Source organism: Oncorhynchus clarkii, chromosome 13 (assembly GCF_045791955.1).
Source record: "Oncorhynchus clarkii lewisi isolate Uvic-CL-2024 chromosome 13, UVic_Ocla_1.0, whole genome shotgun sequence".
Classification (NCBI taxonomy): Eukaryota; Metazoa; Chordata; class Actinopteri; order Salmoniformes; family Salmonidae; genus Oncorhynchus; species Oncorhynchus clarkii.
Genome location: NC_092159.1, coordinates 45,311,951 through 45,325,251, shown reverse-complemented (window position 1 = coordinate 45,325,251; position 13,301 = coordinate 45,311,951). Strand labels below are relative to the sequence as shown.

Below are 13,301 nucleotides of genomic sequence, written 5' to 3'. Positions count from 1 at the left end.
TAATAACAACCTTCAGGATGTTAAAGCTTTGAGCCCAATGAAATTCTACTTTCTGCCTGGCAGACAGAAGGCTCCATAAATCATTCTGTTATAACACTGGTTCACACCAACACGATGGGAGAGGTGCTTATGGTATAATATGACACTAAAGCTATGAAACTGGTTCAAACACTATACACTTTTTTCCCCCTCATGTCTTTATTGAGAAGTGTCTTTCAAAAGAAACAGATAAACCTTTTTCCCCTCAATTTGTTCTGGCTTAAAATAATAATAAAGGCCTCAAATATGTAATTAGTCATTTACAAAATGGTCATTTATGTTTAACATTTAATAATCAAGGCATCAACAAGTGTGCATATTCAAATTGATTGATTGCTCTACCCTGAACCACTGAATTAAAACCAACGCTCTAACACTCAATAAAACTTCAATAAAAGATGAATTACCCTTCTGTAAATCATGCTAATATTATTCAGCCATTTGAAATGCATTGAAATGAAGGTGACACGAGATGTCAAAGAGACCTTTTTGAGTTAAGTATTTTGTACATGGTACAGAAAACATAACTGAATAGCCAGAATTATACATAGCAATATTATAGTATGTCAAGCACACATTTGGTCTGTCTTTCTAAAAAAAGGGCCTTTGCTCCAAGTCTGACAAACCTAATTCCACACATTATCGTACACCACTTAAAGTAGATTGATATGTCAAATATAAAATGGTGGGTTATTGGACAAGGTTATATTGGTAAAGTTAACAGGGTCTTTTGCTGGTCATATATATAGGGGGAATGCTGAGACAACATGGCGTGGTACAATCTAATTCACTACAAACCTGCTACCAAAGAGTTAGTCACATAGTTATTTTTATACTAAACTAAGTGGATTGCAGTATCTCTATGACAGTGGTGGTTTTGATGAAAAAAATTTGGTGTGATCGTCATTTAGGCTACCATTTAAAAATAATTCCCTCGCTTATGCTGTGCTTTGTTTTACATATCCTGGTCCAATACTGTACAATCATGAAAGACACATGTTTTTACCGACTTGTGTGCAGTCGTCCACCTGTGTGCCAGTAAACCAGCTGAAATGACAGTGGTTAATTCTAGCTAGAGGGCTGTTTGATTCTAATGGCTGTTCCAGGGAAGTAGCTTAACTTAATTATGGTAAACTCCTGCTATTTGTTTTCGAGTGCCTATGCACACTCAGACGCCTAGGCAATTTAAATGCACTTTTATCTGCAATTGATGTTAAAAACGAATCCAAGGCTTGATGTGCGGTATATTCATATGGAGGAGGTGATGGATTTGCTTGGCCCTGCAGCTTGCCATAGAGGGGTAAGGCAGAGTAGTGGGGTCCACTGCTGGTGTCGGGGTTAGGAGGACAGGGGTAAGGTTTGTGGGGGCGGAGGCCATGCTGCGTGTGGGCTGTAGGGAGCGCGTCTACTCTGGTTGGGGAGCTGCTGGCGTCTCGTTGGCATTGGCGTCCGTGGTCTTGTTTTCCACCTCATCGTCGGATAGGAGGTCGAGCGATGTTCCCTCCACCTGCAGCTGACGCCTGCCCGAGCGGCTGGAGGAGAAACTGATGGGTCCTCCACGCCTGCAGGGGACAGAGGGGGCCAGGAGAGGTATTAGTAACGAGGACCATCAATTTGGCCAATATACACAACTGTTTGTGTGTGTGTGGGGGGGGCTCTAAATACCTGAGGCGGCTCTTGAGTGTGTTGACCTCACGGCTGAGACCCTCGCTGCTCTCAGTGGCATCGTCCAGCTCCCTCTGCAGCTTCCTGCGGTAGGCATTGGCACGTGTGGCCTCCTCCTCAGCCTCCTCAAGCTGCCTCTTCAGCTGCTTCATGCGAGAGTTGGCCTTCTCACTCTGACCCAGCCAGGTGTCACAACAGACATCAACAATGATGAACAGTCAATACTAATACTTACAATACTCAGCAGTCCTATGGTCCAGTGGTTACTGGAAATAACCTACTGTAGGAAAGACTCCAATCCTAAATCTTCACACCTATCCAATCCTGGCCCACCTTTGCAAGTCGTACTGAATTGGATAGAATTCCTTCTTTAGTTGTGTACACCTTAAAAATGCACTATGCAGAATTCACCTAATTTCTGTTTATGTCAAAACAAGCAGTCATTGTGTAGAGAATCCATAACCAAAAATCTATATATTTTCAGCTGTTGTACAAAACCGAAAGTAAAAGACGCAAAAACTAAACATAACGGAAAGCATAGAAATGGAGCACTTAGACCAGATCTATCGCTTCTTAGACTTGTTTTCAATGAGAATTAAATATCTATAACTAAAATGTCTATATTCATTTGGTTAAGTCTCCCAAAAAGTTACATATTGTAGCTTTAATATCTGGGACGTCCAAACTTCCGTGACAAGCTCCTCACCTGTTCCTTGTACTGGTCGGAATGGCGGCGCTCGTCCTCCACCTGCATGCACACCTCCTTCAGCTTCTTCTCTGTCCGTCTCACAAGTTTATTGGCTGATGCTCTCTCCCTGATAGGAGGACAGAGGAATGAGGTCATAGGACAGCACCACAGGAACCGCACTGTAACAAAGGCTGTCAGTAATAGATCTTCAAGTACATCTCTTAAGATTGCTTTTGACTCATTACATTGATCACATTAGGATTTAGATCACATTCAAGAACCTCTCTTCCAACGGGCTGAGCTTGTTCTAAGACCCTCATGAACTCCTCCTGAGTCTTGGTCTCCTATTTCACCTTGTCTAATAAGGTATGGAGGAGTTGTTATAAGAGAGTTGATGTGTTTCTCACTTAGCCTCCTGCTCCAGCTGCTCCTCCAGCTGCAGTATCTTGGCCTCCAGGGCGGTGATGGAGGCCTTGAACCGGCTCTTCACGGAGCCCTCCAGCTCGCCCAGCTTGGCCCGCAAGTCCTTGTTCTGCCTCTCCAGCTGCTGGCGCGCATTCTCACTCTTCTGGGCCATGCTGCGCTCTGCCACAAGCTCTAGGGTCAGGGTGTCCACCTGGGGGAGGAGAGGGGGAAGAGAGAGGTGGAGAGAGGAAAACAGGGAATGAAGGAGAGAGGGGAAATTGAGAGAGAGATAAGAGTACTTTTTATGGTAGGGCTGAATAATGGATTGTTCCCTAAAAGTCAGAAGAACAAGGGTAGTATGATTACAATGATCAAGTCTGCAACCTGAAAAGGTTTCCTCCTGGCTCATACCTGCATGGTGGTCTTGCGGAAGCGGTCATTGAGCAGCTCCATGTTGCCCTGTTCCTCCTCTAGTTCCTCCTCCAGCTGAGCAATGCGAGCCTCCAGCCTCCTTTTCTCATCCATCAAGGCAGACTTGCCCGAGGTGCTGTTGGAGATCTCGTCCGCTAGCTCATCCCGTTCCTGCTCTGCGTGGCGCCGCGCCCTCTCTGATGCCGCCAGGTCCTACAGGGCAGAGGTCAAACACAGGTCACCATTTCTCACAGTAAGACGAGGAAACAGAAGACCAAAACACAGAGTTATGACAGGAGCAATACTACAGCCCACTGTACCTCATGCAGCTGGAGAACCTCGGCCTCCAGGCTCTTCAGCTTCTTCTCGTTCTCCTTGGATTGGGAGAATATTTCGTCCCGAGAGGCCCGGGCGTCCTCCAACTCCCTCTGGTAGTCTTTCATCTGGGACTGAGGGAGAAAGTGGAGATATATTTTGGTCAATAATGGGATTCGATATATATATATATATACACATTTTTTTACATTTATTTTTATTTGTCTCGTCTGTTCTACAGACAGTGTGAGTTTATTACCTGCAATTTGCGTAGCTGCTTGATGGCTTCGTCACGGGCCTTGTTGGCGCCCTCTATCTGTCCCACCATGTCCATCAGGTCCATCTCCAGCTTCTTCTTAGCAGCCAGGGCCAGAGCTCTCTGCTTCCGCTCATCCTCCAGCTCTGCCTCCATCTCACGCACCTGAGGAGACCAGGACAGACCAGGTCAGAGGAGGGGAAGGGGATGGTGTACATTCTCTGAGAGTATGACAACATATTGTTCCTGGAATTTTTTCACACAATTCTTGTTTGTATGGAAGTGATGTGTCCTCTATGCACCTGTTTGACAAGCGCCCTTTTCTTCTCGTCGTTCTGGTCGTCTCGCCCTGCCAGGTCTCTCTCGTACTGGGCCTTCATGGCCTGCATGTTGACCTCCAGACGCAGCTTGGCGTCCTCCGTGGCCTGCAGCTCGTCCTCCAGCTCCTCCAGCTGAGTCCTCATCTCCTCCAGCTGCTGATCCAGAGTCCTCTTGGACTTCTCCAACTCATGGACCTGGACGATGGTAGAGAAGATACTTTGAGGTGATGATATTTGGAATGAACTGGCTTTTATAGTTTAGGTTTAACCTAGTTTATTTCTGTAGGATGCAGAGCAGTCCATCTGAAAACAACAGATGCAAACCATTCTGCCCTCAGCTGAACAAAACACCAGTATTCAGTGCAACACTCACGTTCTTGCCCACGTCGTCCTTGGAGCTCATCAGGTCCTCCATCTCACTCCTCAGCTGCTTGTTGAGTCTCTCAAACTCCTCCTTGGCCTCCAGAGCCTCCTCCAGAGCCCGGGCCAGAGACAGGGACTTGGTCTCCTTCTCCCTGGCTTCTGCCTCAGCCCTGTCCTTCTCCTCAGCATAGCGTGCAGAGATGTTCTTCTCCTCAGCCAGCAGCTACAACACAGGGTAAAAACTGACTTACAGAGGGAAATGTCCACCATCTATCTACACAATGCCATTCCATACTGTGCTCTAAGACCAAGCCAATTTAGCTACCATTATGGATGGCTTAGAGTGATCAGTCAAACCTGGTCAAACTTCTTCTGCTTCTTCTCCAGGTTGGAGACGATGGTTCTCTGGTGGTCCAGATCCACCATGAGGTCGTCCAGCTCCTGCTGCAGGCGGGTCTTGGTCTTCTCCATCTTCTCAAAGGCGATGCCCTTCTCCTCCAGCCTCAGGGTGGCCAGCTCCATGTCCTTCTGCAGCTTCCTCTTCACTTCCTCCAGACCCTCCACCATCCCCACGTCATCCTCCAGCTTCTTCTTGGTCTCAACCAGCTACACATACATAAAGTTTATAATGATATGATGCTCACTGAAGGATGGCTACAGTAGGTGGTAGATTGTTATGGTGATAACATCTGTATTGCAATTAATGTGTAATATTATTTGAATAGATACAATTAAGCTGTAAGGCGCTGTATTGACCTGGGCCTGCAGTGTGCACAGCTGTTTCTCCAGGTTTCTGCGCGCCACCTCGTCCTCCTCCTGCTGCTCCTGCAGGGTGCTCTTCTCCTCCTCCAGCTGGCGGATACGACTGCTCATGTTCAGCTTCTGACGCGTCTCTTCCTGGAGAAGCTCCTACACACACAGACAGAGAGAGACACAGAATGCCACCTCCTCTTAATATAAAATGCCCAATACACCCATTTTTATATCAAATAATTTCTAGGTAACAATTAAGTACTTTATTGTAATAGATTTCCATTAAAATGGGCAAAAATAGCTTTTAGCAAAACACAATTTTTCAAGCAACAATTTCACTGGGACTGTCTGGGAGTGGGGAGGGGGAAACTGAAAACTAGCTGCTATTGGCAGATAGGTTTGGATCTCCCTTTGTTATTGGTCTATTAATCAGTTTACCGCATGGCGATGTCACCATGGAAAGCTCCTACGCATGCAAACCTGCTGATTAGAAGGACTTGCTGGTTGAAAATACAATTTATGCAACTACCAGGAAATAACACTGATCAAATTTGTTCAGTGTTAGTTTCATCAGCTGTTGTACAATATGATATAAAGGACAGGAAAACAAGATTTTGTCTGCACTGGGCCTTTAAGATAAACATGATGTATTCCTCTCCATTGAGAGGTTGTCCAGTCTAGCTCACCTGTGTGTCCTGCAAAGTGCTCTCCAGGACAGCGGTGTCTTTAACCAGCTTGATACCCTTCCTCTCTGCATCTTCCAGCAGAGCAGACACACTGTCCAGCTCCGTCTGCACACACAGCAAACAGCCCAGTTGAGAGACCATCACCAGCAGAGGTTAACGTGTGTGTGTGCTGCAAATGGCCCTCTCTCACCTGTAGTTTGAGGGAGCGGTCGGCCAGCTCTCCCTTGCCCTTCTCTCCCTCTGTGACCCGGGCCATGAACTCCTGGAGCTGGGCCTCCAGCTTCTTCTTCTTGTGTTCTGACTCCGTCTTGGCCTGCTGCAGCCCCTTTACCTCACTGACCAGCTCCTTGTTGGCACTCTCTGTGCTCTGCTTGTTCTTCTCCAGGTTGACCTTGAACTGGACACAGACCAAGATATATTACAATAGGAATCATGCTCAGACAACACATAACATTTAAAACAGAGGAAGTACTATCTCAACCATGTGAAACATTTTCTCTGACTAAACATGACCATGGGGTTGTTGTGAAGCCACCCACCCTTTTGGCCTGCTCTAGCTGCTCAGACAGCTCCTCCAGGGCCGTGGAGTGTCTCTGTCTCATCTCCTGGATCTGGGCCTCGTGGTTCTTGGTCTCCTCGTCGATGGCCTTCTTCAGCTCCGTCACCTCCTGCTCACGCTTGGTCCTGAGCTCCTGCTGGGCTGCGGTGGTGTCCAGGGTGTCCTCCAGCTCAGTCTTTAAGGCCTCCAGTTCCTCACTCAGATCTCTCTTGAGCTTCTCAGCCTTGTTCCTAGAGACCTTCTCTGATTCCAGGTCTTCCTGCAGCTCTGCCAACTGGGCCTGTAGCTCCCGTACCTGCTTCAGGGCGTTGTTCTTCTGGGTCACCTCCTCGTCTCCCCTGACACACACATTTTAAATTCTTTATTAGGATGCAAAATACAACATTGTCGTACAAGTACAACGGACCCCAAATAGTCAGGCCTATGGTTGGAGAGTTGAACTAAGTTACTATGCATGTATTTTCCACTGGGTGGCAGTATCAGACAATATATCCTGAAATAAACACAGTTACCTTGTTTCTGTCACTACCATTGAGTATGTGAGTTGGTCCTGAAAGAGCAGAGTGTTTTTAATGGCCAGTGTTCAACACAGACTAGACGTGGGGCCAACATTTACACATTCCAACCCAGTGAGATCTGCTGAATAAATAGCTGCTGGGTGGTCTGGCCAGCACTGTTTTCATGACAAGAGGGCATAAAAATTGTAAATGCTCATAGGGTTTTAATAGTCAGATTACAAGATTACCGGTGCAAGTCTGGCCAACTGTAGACCTACCATTGTTAAATATGGCATATAAAAAGACAGGTGTTGAGACAATTAAAATAGGAGGAAATTTGATGACGGCGCTACACAGCTATGTGATAATTACTTCAGTCAGAGAATCAGACTTCCTCGCAGTCAAACACCTTCCAATTGCAAAAGACAGCTGAACTACATCTCCAGGTGGCTTCCATCCAGCTTTGGCCCTGTCTGTCAGTCTGTCAGTCTGTCAGTCTGTCACCTGGCCTGTATAGCCTGCAGCTCCTCCTCCTTCTTGGCCAGCTGCACCCTGAGCTCCTCTATCTGGGCCTGCAGCTCAGCTATCTGGTCATGCAGGTCTGTGGTCTCTCCATCCAGCTTCCTCTTGGCCTTCTCCAGCTCCTGACGAGTCTTCTCCTCCTTCTTCAAACGCTCTGAGGGGAGAAGGGAAGGAGACCGATGGTGTTAAAGTGTCTGGACTCACTACCTATAACTAGTGAGACCTTGTAGGTAAGAGGACACCTACCTTCCAGGTCCACCATCATCACCTCCTGCTTGTTCTTTGTCTTGCCCAGGTTCTTGGCCTTCTCCTCCTCCTCAGTCAGCTGGGACATCATCTCATTGACACGTTCATCCAGGAGCTTCTTCTCCTGAAGGGGAAAAGAGGAGTCCGGTTGTTTATAACGATAGTAAAGTCCAGCAGCATAATGTTAGTAAGGTCCAATATTTCTCAACCCTAGACTGCCTTTCATCTCCACTCACCTTCAGAAACTTGGAGTTCTGGTCCTCCAGGAGCAAGATGTCCTCCTCAAATTTCTTCATCTTGGCCTCGGCTGTCACCTTCTCCAGCTGCAGCTTCTGCCTGGCAGCCTCCTCCTCATCCAACTGCTCCTCCAGGTCCTGGAAGAAATAAAAGCACAGCATTTATTAAGAAGATAACTGGTAGAAATGCTTTGGGTCCACAGAAAATGTATTTTCTGTCATAAAACACGTGCAACCACTTCCATGTTCAATCTTCTCAAGCTTCCACTCTGCAGCCTCCATGTCTCATCAGTACCTGGATGTGAGACTGCATCTTCTTCTTCTCACTTTGCAGGCCCTGGGTCCTCTCCTCCTCCTCTTCCACTCTAGACTCCAGGTCATGAAGGATCTCCTCCAGCTCCTGCTTCTTAGCGGCCAGACGGGCTCTCATCTCCTCAGCCTCGGCAAACAGCTCCGTCTCAGCCTGCAGCTGCTCCGCTAGGATGTTCTTCTCCTCAATCAGCTACACAATGCAAACATGGGCATAATGGACTGAACGGTGCAATGCGGAATTTAAATTCATAAAGGGATGATCCTTAGGGTCTCCCTTCTACCTGAACCCGTTTTGGTTTCAGGTAGAACCCGTTTTGGTTTCAGGTAGAACCCTTTTTGGTTTCAGGTAGAACCCTTTTTGGTTTCAGGTAGAACCCTTTTTGGTTTCAGGTAGAACCCTTTTTGGTTTCAGGTAGAACCCTTTTTGGTTTCAGGTAGAACCCGTTTTGGTTTCAGGTAGAACCCGTTTTGGTTTCAGGTAGAACCCGTTTTGGTTTCAGGTAGAACCCGTTTTGGTTTCAGGTAGAACCCGTTTTGGTTTCAGGTAGAACCCGTTTTGGTTTCAGGTAGAACCCGTTTTGGTTTCAGGTAGAACCCTTTTTGGTTTCAGGTAGAACCCTTTTTGGTTTCAGGTAGAACCCGTTTTGGTTTCAGGTAGAACCCTCTGTGGAAAGGGTTCTACATGGAACCAAAAAGGGTTATTCAAAGGGTTCTCCTATGGGAACAGCCAAATAACCATTTCACGTTCTAGATAGAAAACAAGGTGCTAAGAGTGTAGTCTACTATAGTTGGTGTGGACTGGACACTGACCTGTGAGTGCTTTCTCTCCATCTCCACCAGTTCTCCCTCCACCTTGGTCTGCTTCTCCTTCACCTTGACAAGCTCATCGTCCTTGGCCTGCATCTCCTCCTCCTGCCTGGTCACCTGCAGCAGGGGCTTCACCTGGGGGACAGAACACAGACCTGGGGTCAGCCACTGTTCAAACGTAGATGACTAGGAGCCTTATCATATAGCTATATAGAGAGACGTGACAATGCTGGTGTTACAAAGACAGATTAGCCATATACAGTAGATATAGTGTACTGTAATGGAGACATGCCCACCTTGGTAAAGAGTCTCCACCACTGCCAATGCTTCAGCTTCAGGTAGGCAGAACAGTTCCTCTGAAGCACCTTCAGACAATTCAGTTGCTGCTGCTTCTTAACAAACGCCCTGTCAGGTGAGAGAGGGGAGACGTGGTCAGACATACTGACCAAGAAGGTCAAAGAAAACATATATCTGTGGCATCTTTCTGTCCTAAGAAGTGTTGTAGTGGTCACGAAAGGAAGGAATTGAGGAAAGGTAAGGCCATTACATATAGAGAACTCACTTGCGGGCCAGGTATCCCCGGCAGACAGACTGGAAGTAGATGATGATGTCTGTGATCTTCAGGTCTCTCTCCTCCTCCAGGTGAGCCAGCACTCCAGCCCTGAAGAAGATCTTACTCTGACCAATCCTGAACAGGTTAGGATCCAACTCCAAGGCTCGGATCTGGAGTGAAAATGGGTCATAGATTTAAATCCAGGGAAGGAAGGCCAAATCATAATAAACAGTGTCATTTAAGCGATGCCCTATAAATACTAAGGACAAATCATGTCATGGGTGTTTATGAAGTCGATATACATGTAGCATGCTTACCGTGCTCTAGCTTGTAAAAGGACAAAGAGCATCTTCCAAGTATTCAATGTGCTAAACACAGTAAAATAGTGACACACAAATCCTCACCATTCTCTCACAGGCTTGCTTGCCATCCATGAAGCCCTTGGGGATGGCGTTGGGGGTGAGGATCTCATACCTGGCAACAGAGTGGACATGAATGTGTAAAGGCCCTGGGTCATTACACCACACCTCCATGTTGACTAGGACCAGGGTGTGAGGAGAGACGTGAGAGGCCTCGGATCTTACAGAAGCCTCACTGTTCAGAAATAGAACAGCTCCATGAGATAATCAAAGCACAACACCCAGGGCAATGGGAAACCAATGCCACTTGGCACTGTATAATCTCTCTCTCTGAAGTAAACACAGGAGCTTATCAATTGGGTTGAAATACATAAATAGGCTGTATGAGGTATGAGGTGCGAGTATGAGGTGTGTGTATGAGGTGCGAGTATGAGGTGTGTGTATGAGGTGCGTGTAGAATGAATACAGTACCTCTGTCTGAACTCCTGGAAGACGATACGGTTGGGGAAGCCCTGTCTGCAGATACGGATCCCCTCCAGAACACCATTACACCTCAGCTGGTCCAGAACCAGGTGGGGGTCTAGCTTGCCAGCCTGTAGGGAGGGAGGGGCATTGAAGTGAGAGGTCAGGGAGAGATACAGTACAGTACCAAACTTCATGCAAAGAAGATTATTCTAAACTAATAGCAACTAAATGCTGTTACTGTTCATTCAGCTTTTAAAATTTCATCCAGAAAATGTTTTATAGGGAAACAATGTTACTTCAAATATACTTGTGTAATATTATGCAAAATGCCATTCTAGAATTAGGATTACATAGGGACTAGACTAACTACTTGAACACATTCACACCAAAACAACCAGTGTTTATATCCTCTTCTCCATCCATACCATCCATTTATGACAGTCATTTGTGGTTGCGCTGCAGAAACAAGCGTGTCTAGTCTAAATCCCCTGGAATACATTAGGGAACACTTAACAGACCCACATAGCCCATAACTCTCCACTCTGCTATTGTTTCATTTCCAGCCTTCCATCTGAGCTGTTGTTTATGGAGGCAGAGGGCCCACTGAGGCCTGGTAGCAGAGTGTGTCTCCAGGGGTTCTGGTGGGTAGTGTGGTGGCTGTAGTCTGGGCTACAGTGGTTCTGGTGGGTGGTGGAGGGTCTGTAGTGTGGGCTACAGTGGTTCTGGTGGGTGGTGGAGGGTCTGTAGTGTGGGCTACAGTGGTTCTGGTGGGTGGTGGAGGGTCTGTAGTGTGGGCTACAGTGGTTCTGGTGGAGGGGCTGTAGTCTGGGCTACAGTGGTTCTGGTGTGTGGTGGAGGGGCTGTAGTCTGGGCTACAGTGGTTCTGGTGTGTGGTGGAGGGGCTGTAGTCTGGGCTACAGTGGTTCTCGTGGGTGGAGGAGGGTCTGTAGTCTGGGCTACAGTGGTTCTGGTGTGTGGTGGAGGGGCTGTAGTCTGGGCTACAGTGGTTCTGGTGTGTGGTGGAGGGGCTGTAGTCTGGGCTACAGTGGTTCTCGTGGGTGGAGGAGGGGCTGTAGTCTGGGCTACAGTGGTTCTGGTGTTTGGTGGAGGGGCTGTAGTCTGGGCTACAGTGGTTCTGGTGGGTGGTGGAGGGGCTGTAGTCTGGGCTACAGTGGTTCTGGTGGATGGTTGTGGAGGGGCTGTAGTCTGGGCTACAGTGGTTCTGGTGGGTGGTGGAGGGGCTATAGTCTGGGTTATAATGGGCAGAGGGGGGGAGGGACTGGTGGTCAATGAAAGGGGGAGGTTAGTGTGCTGCTCATTGCTCACCCTCTTCTCGTGGTTGGGGATGATGCAGCGGACAAAGTTGGGGTTGGTGTTCCTCAGTGTGGCCATGAGCTTGGTGAGAGACTCCTTGTAAAGCTGGCCCACCGTACGGAACATGCCCTTCTTGGTCTTATAGGCTGCGCCGAAGGCAGTCTCGTTCATCCCTGCTACCTGGTCCAGACCCACGATACGGTCCACTGACAGAAGAAAGAGGGACAGGAGACAAGGGCAGAGTTAGATGGGTAGACGCTGGTAGAGGGGTGACTGGTGCGTGAACTAAACATATATACTGTATAATCAAGCAACAAAGGACTAGAGGCATGACCAGGACAGATGAGGGCTTCCAAGCGTAACATGTAAACAACATGACTAACAGCCAGAGTGGGTGGGATGGGCGATTGGCCCTAGCATGACTACATGTTCATTAAAAGCAGACCATGGAAACAAAGACTGAACCAAGCTATTGCAAAACCTAATCCAACTTAACTCAAAACATGTTCATAATACAGCTGTTTTTCCAAGAACAGCACAGCCATTTTATTTGACCTTTCCACCCCCGCCGTTACATAAACTGCAGTCAATTGGTTTTATTTGAATGTAATTAGACTAGCTAGATCAGTTGTTGTTCTTGCCATGGAATACAGAGAAATAATATCAACAATACCATCTTGTTTGCATATTCAGATAGCATCAATATATGAGGCAATGTTCTTTGCAGAGATCAAGGGGAACTGAAGGGAAGAGATGTTATTATTCAATGTGATGTGTGGCAGCTCACCTTCCTTTAGAGACCATTTATGGCTGTCTCCATTTAGGACAGACAAAACAACCTCTGGGCTAAAAAAAGGCATTCCTCAGAGTATTACTAACATAGTGCCTTTGGAAAGTATTCAGACTCCTTGTCTTTACAGCCTTAATCTAAAATGTATTACATCGTTTTTTCCCCCTCATCAATCTACACACAATACCCCATAATAACAAAGCAAAAACAGGTTTTTAGAAATGTTTGCTAATTTATAAAAATAAAAAAAAACTGAAATATGACATATACATAAGTATTCAGACTCTTTACCCAGTACTTTGTTGAAGCACCTTTGGCAGCAATTACAGCATCGAGTCTTCTTGGGTATGACGCTACAAGCTTGGCACACCTGTATCTGGGGAGTTTTTTACATTCTTCTATGCAGATCCTCCCAAGCTCTGTCAGGTTGGATGGGGAGTATTGCTGCACAGCTATTTTCAGGTCTCGCCAGAGATGTTAGATTGGGTTCAAGTCCGGGCTCTGGCTGGGCCACTCAAGGACATTCAGAGACCTGTCCCGAAGCCACTCCTGCGTTGTCTTGGTTGTGTGCTAAGGGTCGTTGTCCTGTTGGAAGGTGAACCTTTGCCCCAGTCTGAAGTCCTGAGCGCTCTGGAGCAGGTTTTCATTAAGGATCTCTCTGTTCTTTGCGCCGTTCATATTTGCCTCGATCCTTCCACTGAAAAACATCCACACAGCATGATGTTGCAACCACCATGCTT

The 13,301-nt window shown here is 47.1% G+C and overlaps 1 protein-coding gene across 2 annotated transcripts in view; it reads right to left on the bottom strand.

The window, feature by feature from the left end:
* The window catches only part of LOC139364864 (myosin-10-like), a 252,191-nt gene that overhangs the window by 171,791 nt on the left and 67,099 nt on the right, over positions 1-13,301 (bottom strand). For both annotated transcript variants that reach the window (XM_071102024.1, XM_071102025.1), the window contains 23 exons: positions 11,784-11,977; positions 10,464-10,585; positions 10,038-10,107; positions 9,643-9,803; positions 9,377-9,485; positions 9,084-9,215; positions 8,257-8,463; positions 7,962-8,099; positions 7,726-7,849; positions 7,462-7,633; positions 6,441-6,798; positions 6,092-6,298; positions 5,902-6,006; positions 5,219-5,371; positions 4,820-5,068; positions 4,473-4,685; positions 4,082-4,294; positions 3,783-3,944; positions 3,529-3,657; positions 3,209-3,421; positions 2,800-3,008; positions 2,411-2,519; positions 1,705-1,877 (listed from right to left, as the gene is read on the bottom strand). In XM_071102024.1, the coding sequence (XP_070958125.1) occupies positions 1,705-1,877; positions 2,411-2,519; positions 2,800-3,008; positions 3,209-3,421; positions 3,529-3,657; positions 3,783-3,944; positions 4,082-4,294; positions 4,473-4,685; positions 4,820-5,068; positions 5,219-5,371; positions 5,902-6,006; positions 6,092-6,298; positions 6,441-6,798; positions 7,462-7,633; positions 7,726-7,849; positions 7,962-8,099; positions 8,257-8,463; positions 9,084-9,215; positions 9,377-9,485; positions 9,643-9,803; positions 10,038-10,107; positions 10,464-10,585; positions 11,784-11,977 (3,922 nt within the window). The remainder of the gene's footprint in view (positions 1-1,704; positions 1,878-2,410; positions 2,520-2,799; positions 3,009-3,208; positions 3,422-3,528; positions 3,658-3,782; positions 3,945-4,081; positions 4,295-4,472; positions 4,686-4,819; positions 5,069-5,218; positions 5,372-5,901; positions 6,007-6,091; positions 6,299-6,440; positions 6,799-7,461; positions 7,634-7,725; positions 7,850-7,961; positions 8,100-8,256; positions 8,464-9,083; positions 9,216-9,376; positions 9,486-9,642; positions 9,804-10,037; positions 10,108-10,463; positions 10,586-11,783; positions 11,978-13,301) is intronic.